Source organism: Lithobates pipiens, unplaced genomic scaffold (genome assembly GCF_037356315.1).
Source record: "Lithobates pipiens isolate NorthernLeopardFrog02 unplaced genomic scaffold, aLitPip1_a1.2 Scaffold_22, whole genome shotgun sequence".
Classification (NCBI taxonomy): Eukaryota; Metazoa; Chordata; class Amphibia; order Anura; family Ranidae; genus Lithobates; species Lithobates pipiens.
The window spans coordinates 83278112-83293124 of NW_027507784.1; the positions used below are offsets into that span (position 1 = coordinate 83278112).

The 15013-nt window shown below is 44.1% G+C and overlaps 1 protein-coding gene across 2 annotated transcripts in view; it reads left to right on the plus strand.

Annotated features, from left to right (window-relative positions):
* The window catches only part of RAB3GAP1 (RAB3 GTPase activating protein catalytic subunit 1), a 261671-nt gene that overhangs the window by 129060 nt on the left and 117598 nt on the right, over positions 1 to 15013 (plus strand). For both annotated transcript variants that reach the window (XM_077447811.1, XM_077447812.1), the window contains exons 16-17: positions 4950 to 5004; positions 5123 to 5491. In XM_077447811.1, coding sequence (XP_077303937.1) covers positions 4950 to 5004; positions 5123 to 5491 — 424 coding nt within the window. The remainder of the gene's footprint in view (positions 1 to 4949; positions 5005 to 5122; positions 5492 to 15013) is intronic.

The window sequence follows — 15013 nt, forward strand, 5'->3', positions numbered from 1 at the left end:
GGTCCCATTGTAAAGTCAGCTAGAGGACACCAGTATATTTTGGTAGTCCTGGATTATGCGACCCGCTATCCTGAGGCTGTACCCTTAAGAAACACTGCATCTAAAACAATTGCACGTGAGTTGTTTTATATGTTCTCTAGGACTGGGATCCCCAAAGAAATCCTAACTGACCAAGGTACGCCATTTATGTCGAAAGTAATGAAGGAATTATGCAGACTATTTAAAATCTCACACATCCGTACCTCTGTGTACCACCCCCAGACGGACGGATTGGTGGAGAGATTTAATAAAACTTTGAAACATATGTTGAAGAAAGTGGTGGCAAAAGATGGTCGTGACTGGGATCATTTATTACCCTACCTCATGTTTGCTATTAGGGAGGTGCCCCAAGCGTCCACAGGGTTCTCACCATTCGAGTTGGTCTATGGTCATCACCCTAGGGGTCTACTAGACATTGCAAAAGAGACATGGGAGAATGAGTCCACCCCATACAAGAGTGTTATTGAGCATGTAGCACAAATGCAGGACCGTATAGCCACTGTAATGCCCCTGGTAAGGGAACACCTCCAGAGAGCTCAAGAGGCCCAAAGTAGAATTTACAACCGGTCCGCAAGAATCAGGACATTCAACCCAGGCGATAGGGTCCTTATACTAGTCCCCACTGTTGAGAGTAAATTCTTAGCGAAGTGGCAAGGTCCTTATGAAATTGTTGAAAAGATCAGTGAGGTGAACTACAAGGTGCACCAACCAGGTAGAAGGAAGCCTTTCCAAGTTTATCACATAAACTTGATCAAGCCCTGGAAAGACAGGGAATCCTTGGGGGCGACAAATACTGTTAATAATTTGTCACAACCAATCCCTCCAGTCAAGGTAGGTGATACTCTATCAGTGTCACAGAAACAGGAGGCTCAGGAATTTTTACAGAAAAACAAAAACAAGTTCTCTGACCTCCCAGGGCGTACACACCTCATCCATCATCACATTGAAACTGAGCCTAGAAGCAGAGTAAACCTTAAGCCCTATAGGATACCCGAGGCACGTAGGGAAGCCGTATCTGCCGAGGTAAAACGTATGCTTGCTCTGGGGGTAATTGAGGTGTCACAGAGTGAATGGTCCAGCCCAATTGTGCTAATCCCAAAGCCCAATGGAACTTGGAGGTTCTGTAACGATTTCAGAAAGTTGAATGAGATCTCCAAGTTCGATGCGTATCCTATGCCCAGGGTAGATGAGTTGATTGAGAAGTTGGGTAACGCCAGGTACATAACCACCCTCGATCTCACAAAGGGCTATTGGCAGATTCCACTTTCTAACGAGGCTAAAGAGAAAACTGCTTTCTCCACCCCTGATGGGCTATTCCAGTATGTAGTGATGCCGTTCGGGTTACATGGAGCGCCTGCAACTTTCCAGAGGTTGATGGACTTGATTCTGCGACCACATCGTGATTACTCAGCCGCCTACCTCGATGATGTGGTCATTTTTAGCCCTGATTGGGAAAGTCACCTCTGTAAGGTACAGGCCGTGTTGGATGCCATAAGTGATGCAGGGTTGACCATAAATGCCGAGAAGTGTGCTCTAGCCCTAGAAGAGGCCAAATATCTGGGCTACATTGTTGGAAGAGGATTGGTTAGGCCACAGCTAAATAAAATTGAGGCAATACAGAATTGGCCTAGACCCCTGACAAGGAAACAGGTTAGAGCTTTCCTGGGTATTACGGGTTATTACCGTAGATTTGTGCCGAACTTTGCCTCAGTTGCTGCTCCGCTAACTGACTTGACAAAGGGCGGAAAGACAGCAATGGTCACGTGGACCCCAGAGGCCGAGGAGGCTTTCCAAAGCCTTAAGTCTGCCTTGTGCCAACCACCTGTGTTAGTCACCCCCGATTTCAGGCGAGAATTTCTGGTCCAGACAGATGCCTCTAGCACAGGCTTAGGTGCAGTACTCTCACAAGTAGTGAATGGTGAGGAGCATCCGGTGACGTACTTGAGTAGAAAACTAACCCCGGCCGAGAAAAATTATGCCATTGTGGAGCGAGAATGTTTGGCAGTGAAGTGGGCCCTAGAATCTTTAAAGTATTACTTGCTAGGCAGGAAATTCAAGTTGGTGACAGACCATGCCCCCCTAACATGGATGAAGTTAAACAAGGAGAGAAATGCAAGAGTGACTAGATGGTTTCTCTCCCTACAAAACTTTAATTTCACTGTGGAACACAGGCCAGGGAAATTACAGGCAAATGCTGACGCATTTTCAAGGGTAAGTTGTCTGTGGGGACAAAAGGCTCAGCCCTCCGGTCTGAAAAAGAGGGGGGGGATATGTAGACATGTCACTGGAGAAGTGATCGAGGGGGTGTACATCTCACCTAGGTTGCTACACAGTGTGAGATGGTAAATCCAGGATGGATCAGTTTCTCAGCAGCGATATGCTGCTGAGTTGTTATTTAATTTTGCCGGGCCTGGGTTTATATGGAATGGCAGGTAGGTTTGGTAGAGGGACCTGTCATTCCACATCCCCCGATCCAGTTCTGGGTTTGGGATCAGGTGAGCTTGGATCCTAATTAGCCTGGGAAGCTAAAGGCTCTGTAGGGTCTGCAGGTGATTGCTTCTCAGCCAGGGAATGAACAATCTGTGTGTTGAAGGAAGCTGCAAGCACAGCCACTGCTGGAGCTAAAACTCACCCTGCGATATCCAGGCGAAAGACGCGGTGTTTGTAAGTGTCAGATAGGTGAGCAGAACCTGTTAGTAAGCGCCCAGCCGGGCTAGGACTTTTATTTTTGTTGTACTTAGAAAGCACGGTGTTGCTGTATATTTTGTTTGCTGGACTGTTTGTACCACGAATAAACGCCAAGATCTGCTTTATCAAATTCCAAGTCTGCTGTGAACTGTGTCCAAACACACCCTACCCCGGGAAGATCCCTTACAATATATATATATAAAATTTTTTATAACACCCTACAGAGTAAAATGGTGGTCGTTGCAATACTGTCTGTCACACCATATTTGCACAGCGGACTTACAAGCGCACTTTATTTGGGGGAAAAATAATTTATTTAATTTAAAAAAATAAAACAACAGTAAAGTTAGCCCAATTTTTTTTTTATATTGTGAAAGATAATCTTACGCCGAGTAAATCCATACCCAACATGTCATGCTTCAAAATTGCGCCCGCTCATGGAATGGCGACAAACTTTTACCCTTTAAAATTTCCATAGGCGACGTTTAAAAAATTCCACAGGTTGCACGTTTTGAGTTACAGAGAAGGTCTAGGGCTAGAATTATTGCTCTTACTCTACGGATCGCAGCGATATCTCACATGTGTGGTTTGAACATCGCTTTCATATATGCGTTCGCTTCTGCACGCAAGCTTGGCGGGACAGGGTGCATTTAAAAAAAAAATTTTTCTTCTTATTTTAACTTTTATTTTTATTTTTTTCACTGTTCTTTTAAAAAAAAAAATGTGTGTCACTTTTATTCCTATTATAAGTAATGTAAAAATCCCTTGTAATAGAAAAAAGCATGACAGGTCCTCTTATATATGAGATCTGGGGTCAGAGAGACCTCACATCTCATATTTACACTAAAATGCAATTTGAAAAAAATAAAACAAATAAAATGTCCCTCTAAGAGCTATGGGCAATGACTTGGAGACAGGTGCGGGGCTGGGGGCTATCTTCCCCTCACTCGTCTCCATGTCAGGCCAGGGACAGGTCCAGATCGCCGTCACGGACCTGGCTCCTAACTTTTTTAGCTGGCTCCTAGATTCCAAGCAAATTTGTCAACCCCTGCCTTACTCTATTTAATATTTTGCCTGTAGTTCTACTTTAAGATTGAATATGAATCTAAGTAAGACACCTTTCACACTGTGGTGGTTTTCAGGTGTTTTAGCACTAGAAATAGCCTCTAAAGAATTATTGAAAACTGCCTCCCATTCATTTCAATGTGTCTTTTCACACTGGGGCAGTGCGCTTGCGGGACATTAGAAAAAGTCCCACAAGCAGCATCTTTGGGACGGTTTGGGAACGCTGTATACAGGGCTCCCAAAATGCCCTGCTTATTGAAATGAATGTGCAGCGCTTCCAAAGTGCCTGAAGAGCGATTCGGAAGTGCAACGCGGGCGTTTTTAACCCCATCTTTGGCCACTAGCGATGGGTTAAAAGCGCCTGGCTAGCAGCCAAAAAGCTCTGCTTAAGCGCCGCTAAAAACACACATCACTTTAGTGCTCCCGCAGCTTACTGTGAAAGAGGGTCTAAGTGTAGCCTGTTGTGTTCCCTGTTCCTAGGCACTGTAGCTTTTTGATGGTAATAGTAAGTTGGAAAGCAGAAATTCAAGTGACCTGAAGACTACAGTCTCATTTAAAAGAAATATAAATAGGCTGCTGAATCTGGTTGCGTGGATAAGGTATTATGAGCAAACGCTAATTTACATTGGCTGCGGTATTTTCTTGGTAATGTGTTTGTGATTAACCCCTTCGAGGTATACCTCCTGGAGAATAAGTGCTGGTCCCTTTTTTAGGAGTGCCTTACCCATGCAATGTATGTTACTCCCATGCCATATAGAAAAAAAGAGGATGCCCCCAATAGTGTAAAACCATATAATAATGCTTTATTTGTGATTAAAATTATGCTAACCTATAGAAAAATTCCCTTTAGCATTCAATTGGGTAAAACTCTTCATGGTATGACATTTCTCCAGGTCATATTATCTCAGCACCCGCCCTATACGTTGCATCACACACCACATAAAAAAGTTTTCCTGATGAAGTCCTGTAGTACGTGCTGTAACACACAGGGTGGAGCCTGGGGGGATCATATGACCGGACGTGATGTCATACCAGGAAGAGTTATACCCCATTAAATGCTAAGAACATTTTGCAAATAAATGATTATTATTTTTACTAGATGTCTGTTCTTAAAAAATAGTGAACTATAAGTACATAGGCCTTTTCTTGTTTTGTAGGTTAAGCGGCGGCCCTCCAGATCTTAAATGTTGCCTACTTCATCAAAAGCTCCAGGTACGTGTTTTTTTTTATTTTATATTTTATATTTTTATTTTACAGTACTACAAACTTTTACATTCAAGCCAGAAACATATTGTGCTTTATGTTTGTGTTCTGCCTTCCTGTCCTGTAGATGTTGAACTGCTGCATTGAGCGGAAGAAGGCACGGGATGATGCCAAGAAGGCAGAAACCAGTGACCGTTCCTCGGGTACCTCCCTGTACAAGGCGGCTCATGAGTCAGCCCATTCTACAGAATCGGTAAAGGGCAAGTATGATGTGGGGAAGTCCTGGGACTCTTGGAGCGACAGCGAGGATGAATTCTTTGAGTGTCACAGTGACACAGAGGAACTGACAGAGAGCACACAGGACGCAACTAGGAAACAGTCAACCAAAGAGGAGGCTAAAGAGGCAACAATGCTAAAACCTGATGGCCGCTTGCATCAGTTTGGAAATGTGACCTTATTAAACACTGGAGAGCCTCTCTACATTCCAGTAACACAGGTAAAAGCAACAATTTTATATAGTACCTTTTTTGCAAAGGATAGTCTAACTAAAAAAAAAAACCACTGCCAAGGAACTTATTCATTTATTTCAATCTAATATGGGTGGATACAGGAACTGCAAATAGTTACAAGAGTGACAAGGATATGAGAAATAGCACAGCTGGAGAGCAAAATGTAATTAATTTAGTGTATTTAACTTATAAAAAGTAAGGAGTATAAATTTTTAAATGCATGCAAAATTCTCAGTGGAAATCGAGGTACGTTTGCAAGTGTACTACTTTTATTTGTGCATTACAAAGACTGAAAGTGGAGCTGAACTCAAAAAGAAAAGAGTTGATATAATATAGGAAACATTTCTCTTTCCTTGCAGAGATTGAAAACATAATATTGAAAAATAAAGAAAAAATACCTAGATCAAAGTTTGATAGGTCAATGCCAGGGTAAGTGTGTGGGTCAAAGGTCAGGATCAGTATATTTTGGGCAGGATTATTATTTTTTTTTTTTATTACCGTATATACTCGAGTATAAGCCGAGATTTTCAGCCTCTTTTTTGAGGCTGAAAGTGCCCCCCTCGGCTTATACTCGAGTCATCGCCGTCTGACTGCTCGATCAGCGTATCGAGCAGACAGACGGCGGACATACTACAATTCGAAAGCCGCGCCTCCGCCTCCGCCTCCGCCTGTGATAGGCGGAACACTGAATTTCCCAGCAGCCTGTGTTCCGCCTATCACGGACATCGTCTCATCCTCGTCCGTAGTACGAGGATGAGACGATGTCCGTGATAGGCGGAACACAGGCTGCTGGGAAATTCAGTGTTCCACCTATCACAGGCGAAGGCGGAGGCGCGGCTTTTGAATTTTAGAATGGCCGCCGAGGCGCCGACGAAGAGCGGCGATCCTGGCAAGGCACGGGACGGAGGCAAGGCATGGCACGGGACGGGACGGAGGCAAGGCACGACACGGGACGGAGGCAAGGCACGGCACGGGACGGAGGCAAGGAGGCAAGGCACGGCACGGGACGGAGGCAAGGAGGCAAGGCACGGGACGGAGGCTCGGGACACAGGCTCGGGACACAGGTAGGCTGGACACACACACACACACACACACACACACACACACACACACACACACACATGGACACACACACACAGGGATGGATGGATGGAGACACACACACACAGGGATGGATGGATGGATGGAGACACACACACACAGGGATGGATGGATGGATGGATGGAGACACACACACACAGGGATGGATGGATGGATGGAGACACACACACACAGGGATGGATGGACACACACACACACAGGGATGGATGGATGGATGGACACACACACACACACAGGGATGGATGGATGGATGGACACACACACACACAGGGATGGACGGACACACAGGGATGGACGGACACACAGGGACGGACACACACACAGGGATGGACAGGCATGTCTCACCCTCGGCTTATACATGAGTCAATAAGTTTGCCAGTTTTTTTGGGGGTAAATTGGGGGCCTCGGCTTATATTCGGGTCGGCCTATACTCGAGTATATACGGTAGTATCGGTGTCAGTTCATGTCGTCGTGTTTTTAGGTAGGACAAAAAAAAAGAAGGGCACTATTGTTTCTGGGCTGTGCTACGGGTACAAACAACAAATAACATACACATATGTGGTATTGCTGCGATCACCAGGAGCAGGAGAATTTAATTTAGGTTGTTCTTTGGTGGTAGGCTTTGGTAGTAACAAGAAATAATACAGCTAAATTGAAAAAACTTTTTGGGCCAGTTTTTCTTTTAATAATAAAAATCAGGAGATTTACCACCAAATGACAAAAGATTTTGCCAACTGTCTGGATAACTTTTTTAGGTCCACATCCCTGATATATGCAGTCAAAGGACAATTCCTCGAATAGTGGGATTCTAACAGACCAAAAACGGCAATATCAGAAAAGTACATTTATTAACAAGACAATTATACAATATGTAATAGAAAAGAAGGTTGGTCAAAAAAAACAAACACATAATATGATAAACAACATTGAGTCAAACCAATGGAATAACCTAGGAATCAGCTGTCAAAGAGAGAAATCCAACGCATTTTAATAACGCATTTCAAAGTTGCAAAATTATACAGCTGACAAATTTTGATTTTTCATTTGAATGTCAGGCAGGAGGGGGCCAACATGGCTACCCACAAACTGACAGCTTTTCTAGTGGAAATGGTCAGATACTACAGTACATAGATACCACAGGTGTGGTTAGAGATTGGCAAACTGCTACAAGAGACTTTGAGGCTGGGATCATGTTACCTAAGCTTGCAAGAGATCCTTGCCATGACCATTACAGCTTCTTACAAAATCAACGCTGTTGATTTGCTTGAGAGCCACATGACATGCAGCAAAGGGGCGGCATCCTCTATAGCAGCCTTTCTCGGCCCTTTTAACCTAGAGGAACCCTTGAAATAATTTTCCATTCTCGTCGAACTTCTGCTAAAACCTATGCATAGACTGCATGAAGGTAAAAAACCTTGAGCCTTTACAACCACTTTAAAGGATAGGCTCACCTTTAGTTACATGTTATACCCATATTTAGGTTGTAACTTGTTACGAAATCACTTGCCGCCACTCTAGAGCTCTGAGGAAGGGGGCTTGTCCTCCAGAATTGTGTTTAGCTTCTCCAACATGTGGCAGTGGATCCCTTCCCACCTGCTGGAGCTCGGCATCTGTTTGGTTTGGTTTAATTTGCTTTTGTGAGTATTATATTGCCTTGCAATGCACTAGGCGGTTTCACCCTTTTGTGTGTGTTTTCATGAAGGATGTGTAGTCGTTGGGTTCCTTCTTCCCCTGCCTTGGGATGGATTATCTCTTTGGGACAGGTTCCTACCTAGTACCCCTGTCCTAGTCCTGCCTAGTACCCCTGTCCTAGTCCTGCCTAGTACCCCTGTCCTAGTCCTGCCTAGTACCCCTGTCCTAGTCCTGCCTAGTACCCCTGCCCTAGCCCTGCCTAGTACCCCTGCCTAGTACCCCTGCCCGAGCCCTGCCTAGTACCCCTGCCCGAGCCCTGCCTAGTACCCCTGCCCGAGCCCTGCCTAGTACCCCTGTCCGAGCCCTGCCTAGTACCCCTGTCAGGAGTGTTGCACTTTGGGTTGAGGGGGGAGGGGAGGGTGCAGGGTAGGGTCCTTCTTCCTTGAGGGGGAACGAGCACACACCCTAAGTGCACTTTTTTTGTGTGTGTTCACATGCCCTTTTTTGTTTTACTTTTGGTATTTTGATTTTGTTCACTTCACTCTGGTAAGAATATAAAATGAAAAAAATAAAATAAAAAAAAGGCTCTAGTATATCTAATTTATCTCTGTACCTGGCAGTGTGCCTGGCGTTCAGCTTTCAAGAATTTAATTTTTGCTGGGATGGATAAATAAAGAGAAATTGCATGCCAGGAATACCTGTCAAAAATAGATTAAAATAAAACTTCCAAAGCAGCTTTTGTACTTTACCGCTGATGTGATATTTGGTCATGTGATCTCTCTTAAAGAGTAGGATTAGAGTTCAGATTTGGTGCCCCTCCCCTTCAGCAGAGATCATGTGACCAAATATATTGGGTCATGTGAGCAGCACTGGTGGGAGTTTGGTGGATCATCTTCTGCGGGAAAGGTATTTCAGTCCTCTTTAACTATCCCAGCAGTGCAGTCATATAACAGTATTGAGGAATTAGTTAATCTTCTCAAAGCATAGAAAATTCTTTTCATTTGGCTTTAATTAACGCTTACCAATTGAATTAATTCCTCACTCATATATTTCCCAGATTAATACATCTGCCGCTTCCCATCATCTTACACGTGTAGCTCATTTTCTCATCCAGGTAACATTTCTAATATAAAAATTCAATAATTCCTCTAGGTGACAAAAGAGCGTGTTCCCGAGAATGAATTAAGTGGGGTTTTTGATGAATGTACTTGCTCTTGATGAACATTTGTATTTGATCCACGGTATATAACTTCTCTTCCGTCCCTGAATTTTCATTTTTGCCTCTACAGACACATCACAGAACCTATTGTGGTATTGTGTATTAAATACAGTTGCCTGACGGTTATCAAACAATGAGAAATTTTTGCAAGCACTCAGGCGCCCTCTTAAATGTATTTCAGTTAGCTGCCAGAAATCTTCTTTATTCGTCTGTATGTTCTATAATGCATTTTTACTGAATGTGGTGGGTCAGTAATGGATCTTTTGCACCAAAAAAGGCATATTGTTGCAGCTCTTTTTTATACAACAGATAAGGGCACAGGAGTTGCATATGTTGCAGTTGTTAACTGTTTGGTTTCAAAGAGACAAGACGGGAAGTGAAACCCCTGGAAGTCGCACATCTATGATGTCCTACTGCAATGAATGGAGTGGCGATCTCAGCCTGGACTCTGACCAGGCCATGCCCCCAATGTGTTTCACTCTGCCAAACCCCCCCCCACCCCCACCCCCCCCGAGCTTAGTCATGGGTCATGGTTTCAGAGACACTGTTGCCTTCCTATTCAGGGCAAAGTGATATTGTCTCCTGATAACCCAGAAAGAATTAGCCCTTGTACACATGGTCGGACATTCCAAAAACAAAAACCGTCGGCTTTTTTCCGAAACTGGTGTCGCATACACACGGTCGGACAAAGTTGTTGTAAAATCTGATCGTTCGTAATTCGATGACGTTATTCAGTTACGAAGGGACTACGTTCGGGCTAGTAGCCAATAGCTTTAGTCTAGGAATTTGTTCTGAGCATGCGTGCCACTTTGTCCGATTGGAATGCTCTACAAACGATCGGACAAAGTCTGATCGGATCATGTTGTCGGAAATTTTTTTATATCCAGCTCTCAAACTTTGTTGGTCAGACGGAAAAAGTCAGATGAAGCCCACACGCGGTCGGATTATCTGACAACGCGGTCCGATCGGACATTTTCCATCGGAATGTCCGACCGTGTGTACAAGGCTAACACATCCATCCAGGCTAGTTCCTCATTTTAGGCATTCATCTTTGGTAAACTCCAGTGTTGGATCGTATTGGAGCTTACCAAGGTGGTTGACGTCAAAACCACCCCCCCCCCCCTCCATTTTTTTTTATTGCTCCCTCCTTGCCCAATCTCTGTCACACAGGGGTGGTCACGTTCCCCCTTACATGGAAGCCATGATCTGTTAGGAGCATTGATCAGTGAGTATACTCTGCTGGTGGAAATGGCCTTTAGATGGCACTGTCACTTTGCCTTAACGGGAGTGACCGTGTCTTTTTTAAAGTGAAACTCCATCCAAAATGGGAAGTTCCACCCTTTTTCCTCCACCCCCATCACATTTTGATGGTGATTTTTTTTTTGTGGGGGGGGGGGGGGAGAGTTGAGGAGCAGGTACCTAGTTTTGGCAGGTGCCCATTCCCACAATCCAAGCAGAAGTTCTCCCCCTGCCCGCGCAGCCTTCTGGGACACATCACAGGTCCCAGAACGCTGCAGGATCATTCCCAGATGTGAAGCCACAAGGAGTTGCAGCCGGCTGTCTACAGTTAAGATGCCAGTGCCAGGGACTAAGGACTGGTGAAGAAACCGGCTTGGGTGAGCACAAGGCTGGATCCCTGGGCAGCTGAGTGTCTGTTTATTAAAAGTTAGCAGCTACAGTTTTTGTTTTAATTTTTTTGTGATTTTGTTGTTTGGTGATATCAAGCTGAACTTGTGGGCACAAAAACTTTAAATTAAACATATTCCCCTAAAGCCACAAAGGAAATAAATCCACATTGTGTGCACTAGATACCTTTACAAATCCAGACATTACCTAGTGGCGACATCATAACTGGGTGTGCTGTGCAGAGTGTGTGCTGTGCAGAGTGTGTGCTGTGCAGAGTGTGTGCTGTGCAGAGTGTGTGCTGTGCAGAGTGTGTGCTGTACATAGCCTGTGTAGAGAGCAGAGCCTGTGGAAGAGACCCGGCAGTCGCCACCCACTACAGCCTGCCTGCAGAAAACTACAGGAGAGGGCAAAGAGAAGACCAGTCACCCCGCACAAGGAGAGAGCGCAGCAGTGACCCGTCTTGCAGTTAGATCCTGTACAATGGCAAATTTTTACATATAAGATTCTTGGCAAAATGATTGCTAGGTCCTCCATAGGCAGCATGTAAAGATGGGGTGATGGCGGACAGCCTTGGTGGGTACAGTTATAAATATTGACATGGTCTGATGAGATGCCATTAACCAATATGCGAGAAATGGATGTCATATAAAGCCATCGTTTTTCTGTAGAGTGGGGATGGAATGCCAATTTGCGTTAAGGTAGCAGATGTGTTTTGCCAGGATAGGCCTTCTCCGCATCCTCAGTGAGAAGACTCAAGGGGCAGCGGGTAGTAGTCACATGGTAATTAATTGAAAGGGACTTGATGGTATTCTCTGGCCTCATGGTGTGGGACGAAGCCCATCTGATCAAGATGGATCTGACCTGGGAAATGTGCTCCAAGGTAGTTGGGTATGAATTTGGCATATATTTTAACATCTGGACTGAGGCTGCATTATGTGGCTCTGAGGAAGAGGGTTCTCCCTCGTAACGCGTTAGCCGTTTGCCATGCCATCTGGTTCCTCCAAATATCTGGTCCAGGTTGCAGGTGTCTAGAGATACTGCTCGCAATTGCTGGAGTATTGATAAGCCTTGTTTTAAAGCTCATTTTGTGAGTATAATTGTTATATTTTATGAATAGATTTTTATCTTTGGTAATGCACAAGGTCAGTGTGCCCTCCTTTTTCTTTTTGTATGAGGCTGCATTATCCCTGACCCTTTGTTTAGACAGTGCTGATTGGCCGTGTGCTGATCACATGCAAAAAAAAAAAAAAAAACTCTCTAGCAATACACACCCAACTGGTGAGCATGTGCAGAGTGCCCCCAAGGCTCTCAACTACCAGCAGATGGATTGGGGACTAAGAAAGAAGGCGGGGAACAAAGAAGACAGGATCACACAGCCTTTTTACACAATGTGGAAGATTAACACCTTAGATTCCACAGTGAGTATAACAAGCATACTTTACTGTATATACAGACTGATTTTACTGTTGTGGGTTTAGTAACACTTTAATACATCTAGCAAGTTGTGTATCTCTTTCATTGGTGAATTCATAGAGGGTTATTCGGGTGAGGCCTTTGTGTCGCATATATGATTGGTCTAACAGGCGTCAGAGTTCAGTTCATTAATCTGTGAGAATTTGCGAAGTCTGAGCGGCTTGGGACCATTTATGTTGCTGTTCGGGAGTGTGTATGTCCTTGAGAAGGTCAGTTTTTGAGGGCAGTTCTGGCCTTTTTAAGGCACAAGCCATGTGTGAGGAATTCTCCTTGAAGAATAAATTTTTACTGTTTCTCATTGAAGGGGTGGAGGGGTTGGGTCCTCGAGGTGAAATCTCTAGCTGCTTTTAACGTAAAGTTATTCATTCTCAAAGATCACACAACAAAGAGGGCTTACAGCGTGCTACGACTTCAATGTCTGTGTTGTGAACTTTGAAAATTTCTCTAAATTTCTTCTAGCTACAGAGATAAATGAGGGGCTTTATAAGTGCTTTTACTGCTTGCAACTAAACACTCTCAGTCAACATTAACCGTTTTATTTTATTTTTTATTTAAGAAAAGATGTGTGTCAAGACACAAGAAAACTTAAAGGGGTTGTAAAGGTAAATTTTTTTTTTTTACTTACCTCACCCCTCGAAAGTCCCGCGCTCGCCCCCGCCGTCCTCTTCGCCGCTCAGCCTGGCCGCTGATTGGCTGGAGTGGATGGATTGAAAGCAGCGCAGCCATTGGCTCGCGCTGCTGTCAATCGCATCCAATGACGCAGCGAGCCGGTGGGCGGGACCGTGTGATACAGCGAGCGGCTATAGCCGCCGGCTGTATCACGGGAGCGCGCACGCAGGTGCTCCTCTCCATGCGAGGGAGCTTGCATGAACGCGAGAAGTACCTGCGGGAAGAAGCAGAGACAGCCACCGAGGGACCCCAGAAGAGCAGGTTCAGGGGCCACTCTGTGCAAAACGAGCTGCACAGTGGAGGTAAGTATAACATGTTTGTTATTTAAAAAAAAAAAAAATAATTACTTTACAATCCCTTTAACCATATGTACAACATGTTCCCAACAAAGTCTGATATCTATAACGGTGATGCAAGTCAGTGGGATGAAATGATTAACATTGACCAGACAAAGAACAAAAACATGCTTATAGCCAACATTGATTCCATTCCATACCAAAGAGGGAAAGGGGTATCATAAATGGGCAAAGACTAACCCAATGCACTATTAAGGCACCCCGGCTAGCAGCCCCAGCATAGGGCTGTTGCTTGGAGGACACACCTGGTGCGTACCTAGTGTGTGTAAGAAGATTGACAACATTTTTATGTGTACAGTGAAAGAAGACTAATGAGGGCAAGAAGAAAAAGCTAAAGGAAGGGTAGGGGAGAAAAGGTATAAGAAAAAAAAGGGGGGGGGGGAGAGGGGTTAAAGAGGCATGTCTCAGGGGGTGGGCCAACCAGCGGGATTCACATCAAAGAGCCTTGTCGTCCTTGGAGTAAACAAACATGGTCTATAAAGTCCAATTTTTATTTGAGTACATCTCTCATTTATGCTGTGTCATCAATACCAGATCTTCCATTAAGTTCAACTCCTCAATATAGATTTATATAATAAATTTATTATGAGCATGAGCCCAAGTTCACTTTAACCACTTCAGCCCCGGACCAATAAACACCTTAAGGACCAGAGGTCTTTTTCCAATTTCGCACTGCGCTGCTTTAACTGGTAATTGCGCGGTCATGCAATATTGCACCCAAACGAAATTTGCGTCCTTTTCTTCCCACAAATAGAGCTTTCTTTTGATGGTATTTGATTGCCTCTGCGATTTTTTTTTTTGCGATATAAATGGAAAAAGAGCAAAAATTTTGAAAAAAATAAAAATTTTTCTTCTTTTTGTTATAAGAAAAATCGAATAAACTAAATTTTAGTCATACATTGAGGGCAAAATTTATTCAGCCACATCTCTTTAGTAAAAAAAATGTCAATAAGCGTGTATTTTTTGGTTTGCGCAAAAGTTATAGCGTCTACAAACTAGAGTACATTGTCTGGAATTTACACAGCTTTTAATTTATGACTGCCTATCTCATTTCTTGAGGTGCTAAAATGGCAGGGCAGTACAAACCCCCCCCCCCCCCCAAATGACCCCATTTTGGAAAGTAGACACCCCAAGGAAATTGCTGCTGGGTATGTTGAGCCCATTGAATATTTATTTTTTTTGTCCTAAGGGATTGAATAATGACAAAAAGTTGTCACTAAAATTTTTTTTACAAAAAGTTGTCACTAAATGATATATTGCTCACACATGCCATGGTTATATGTGGAATTGCACCCCAAAATATATTCCGCTACTTCTCCCGAGTATGGGGATACCACATGTGTGGGACTTTTTGGGAGTCTAGTCGCGCACGGCACCCCGAAAACCAATCACCACCTTCAGGATTTCTAAGGGTGCAAATTTTTGATTTAACT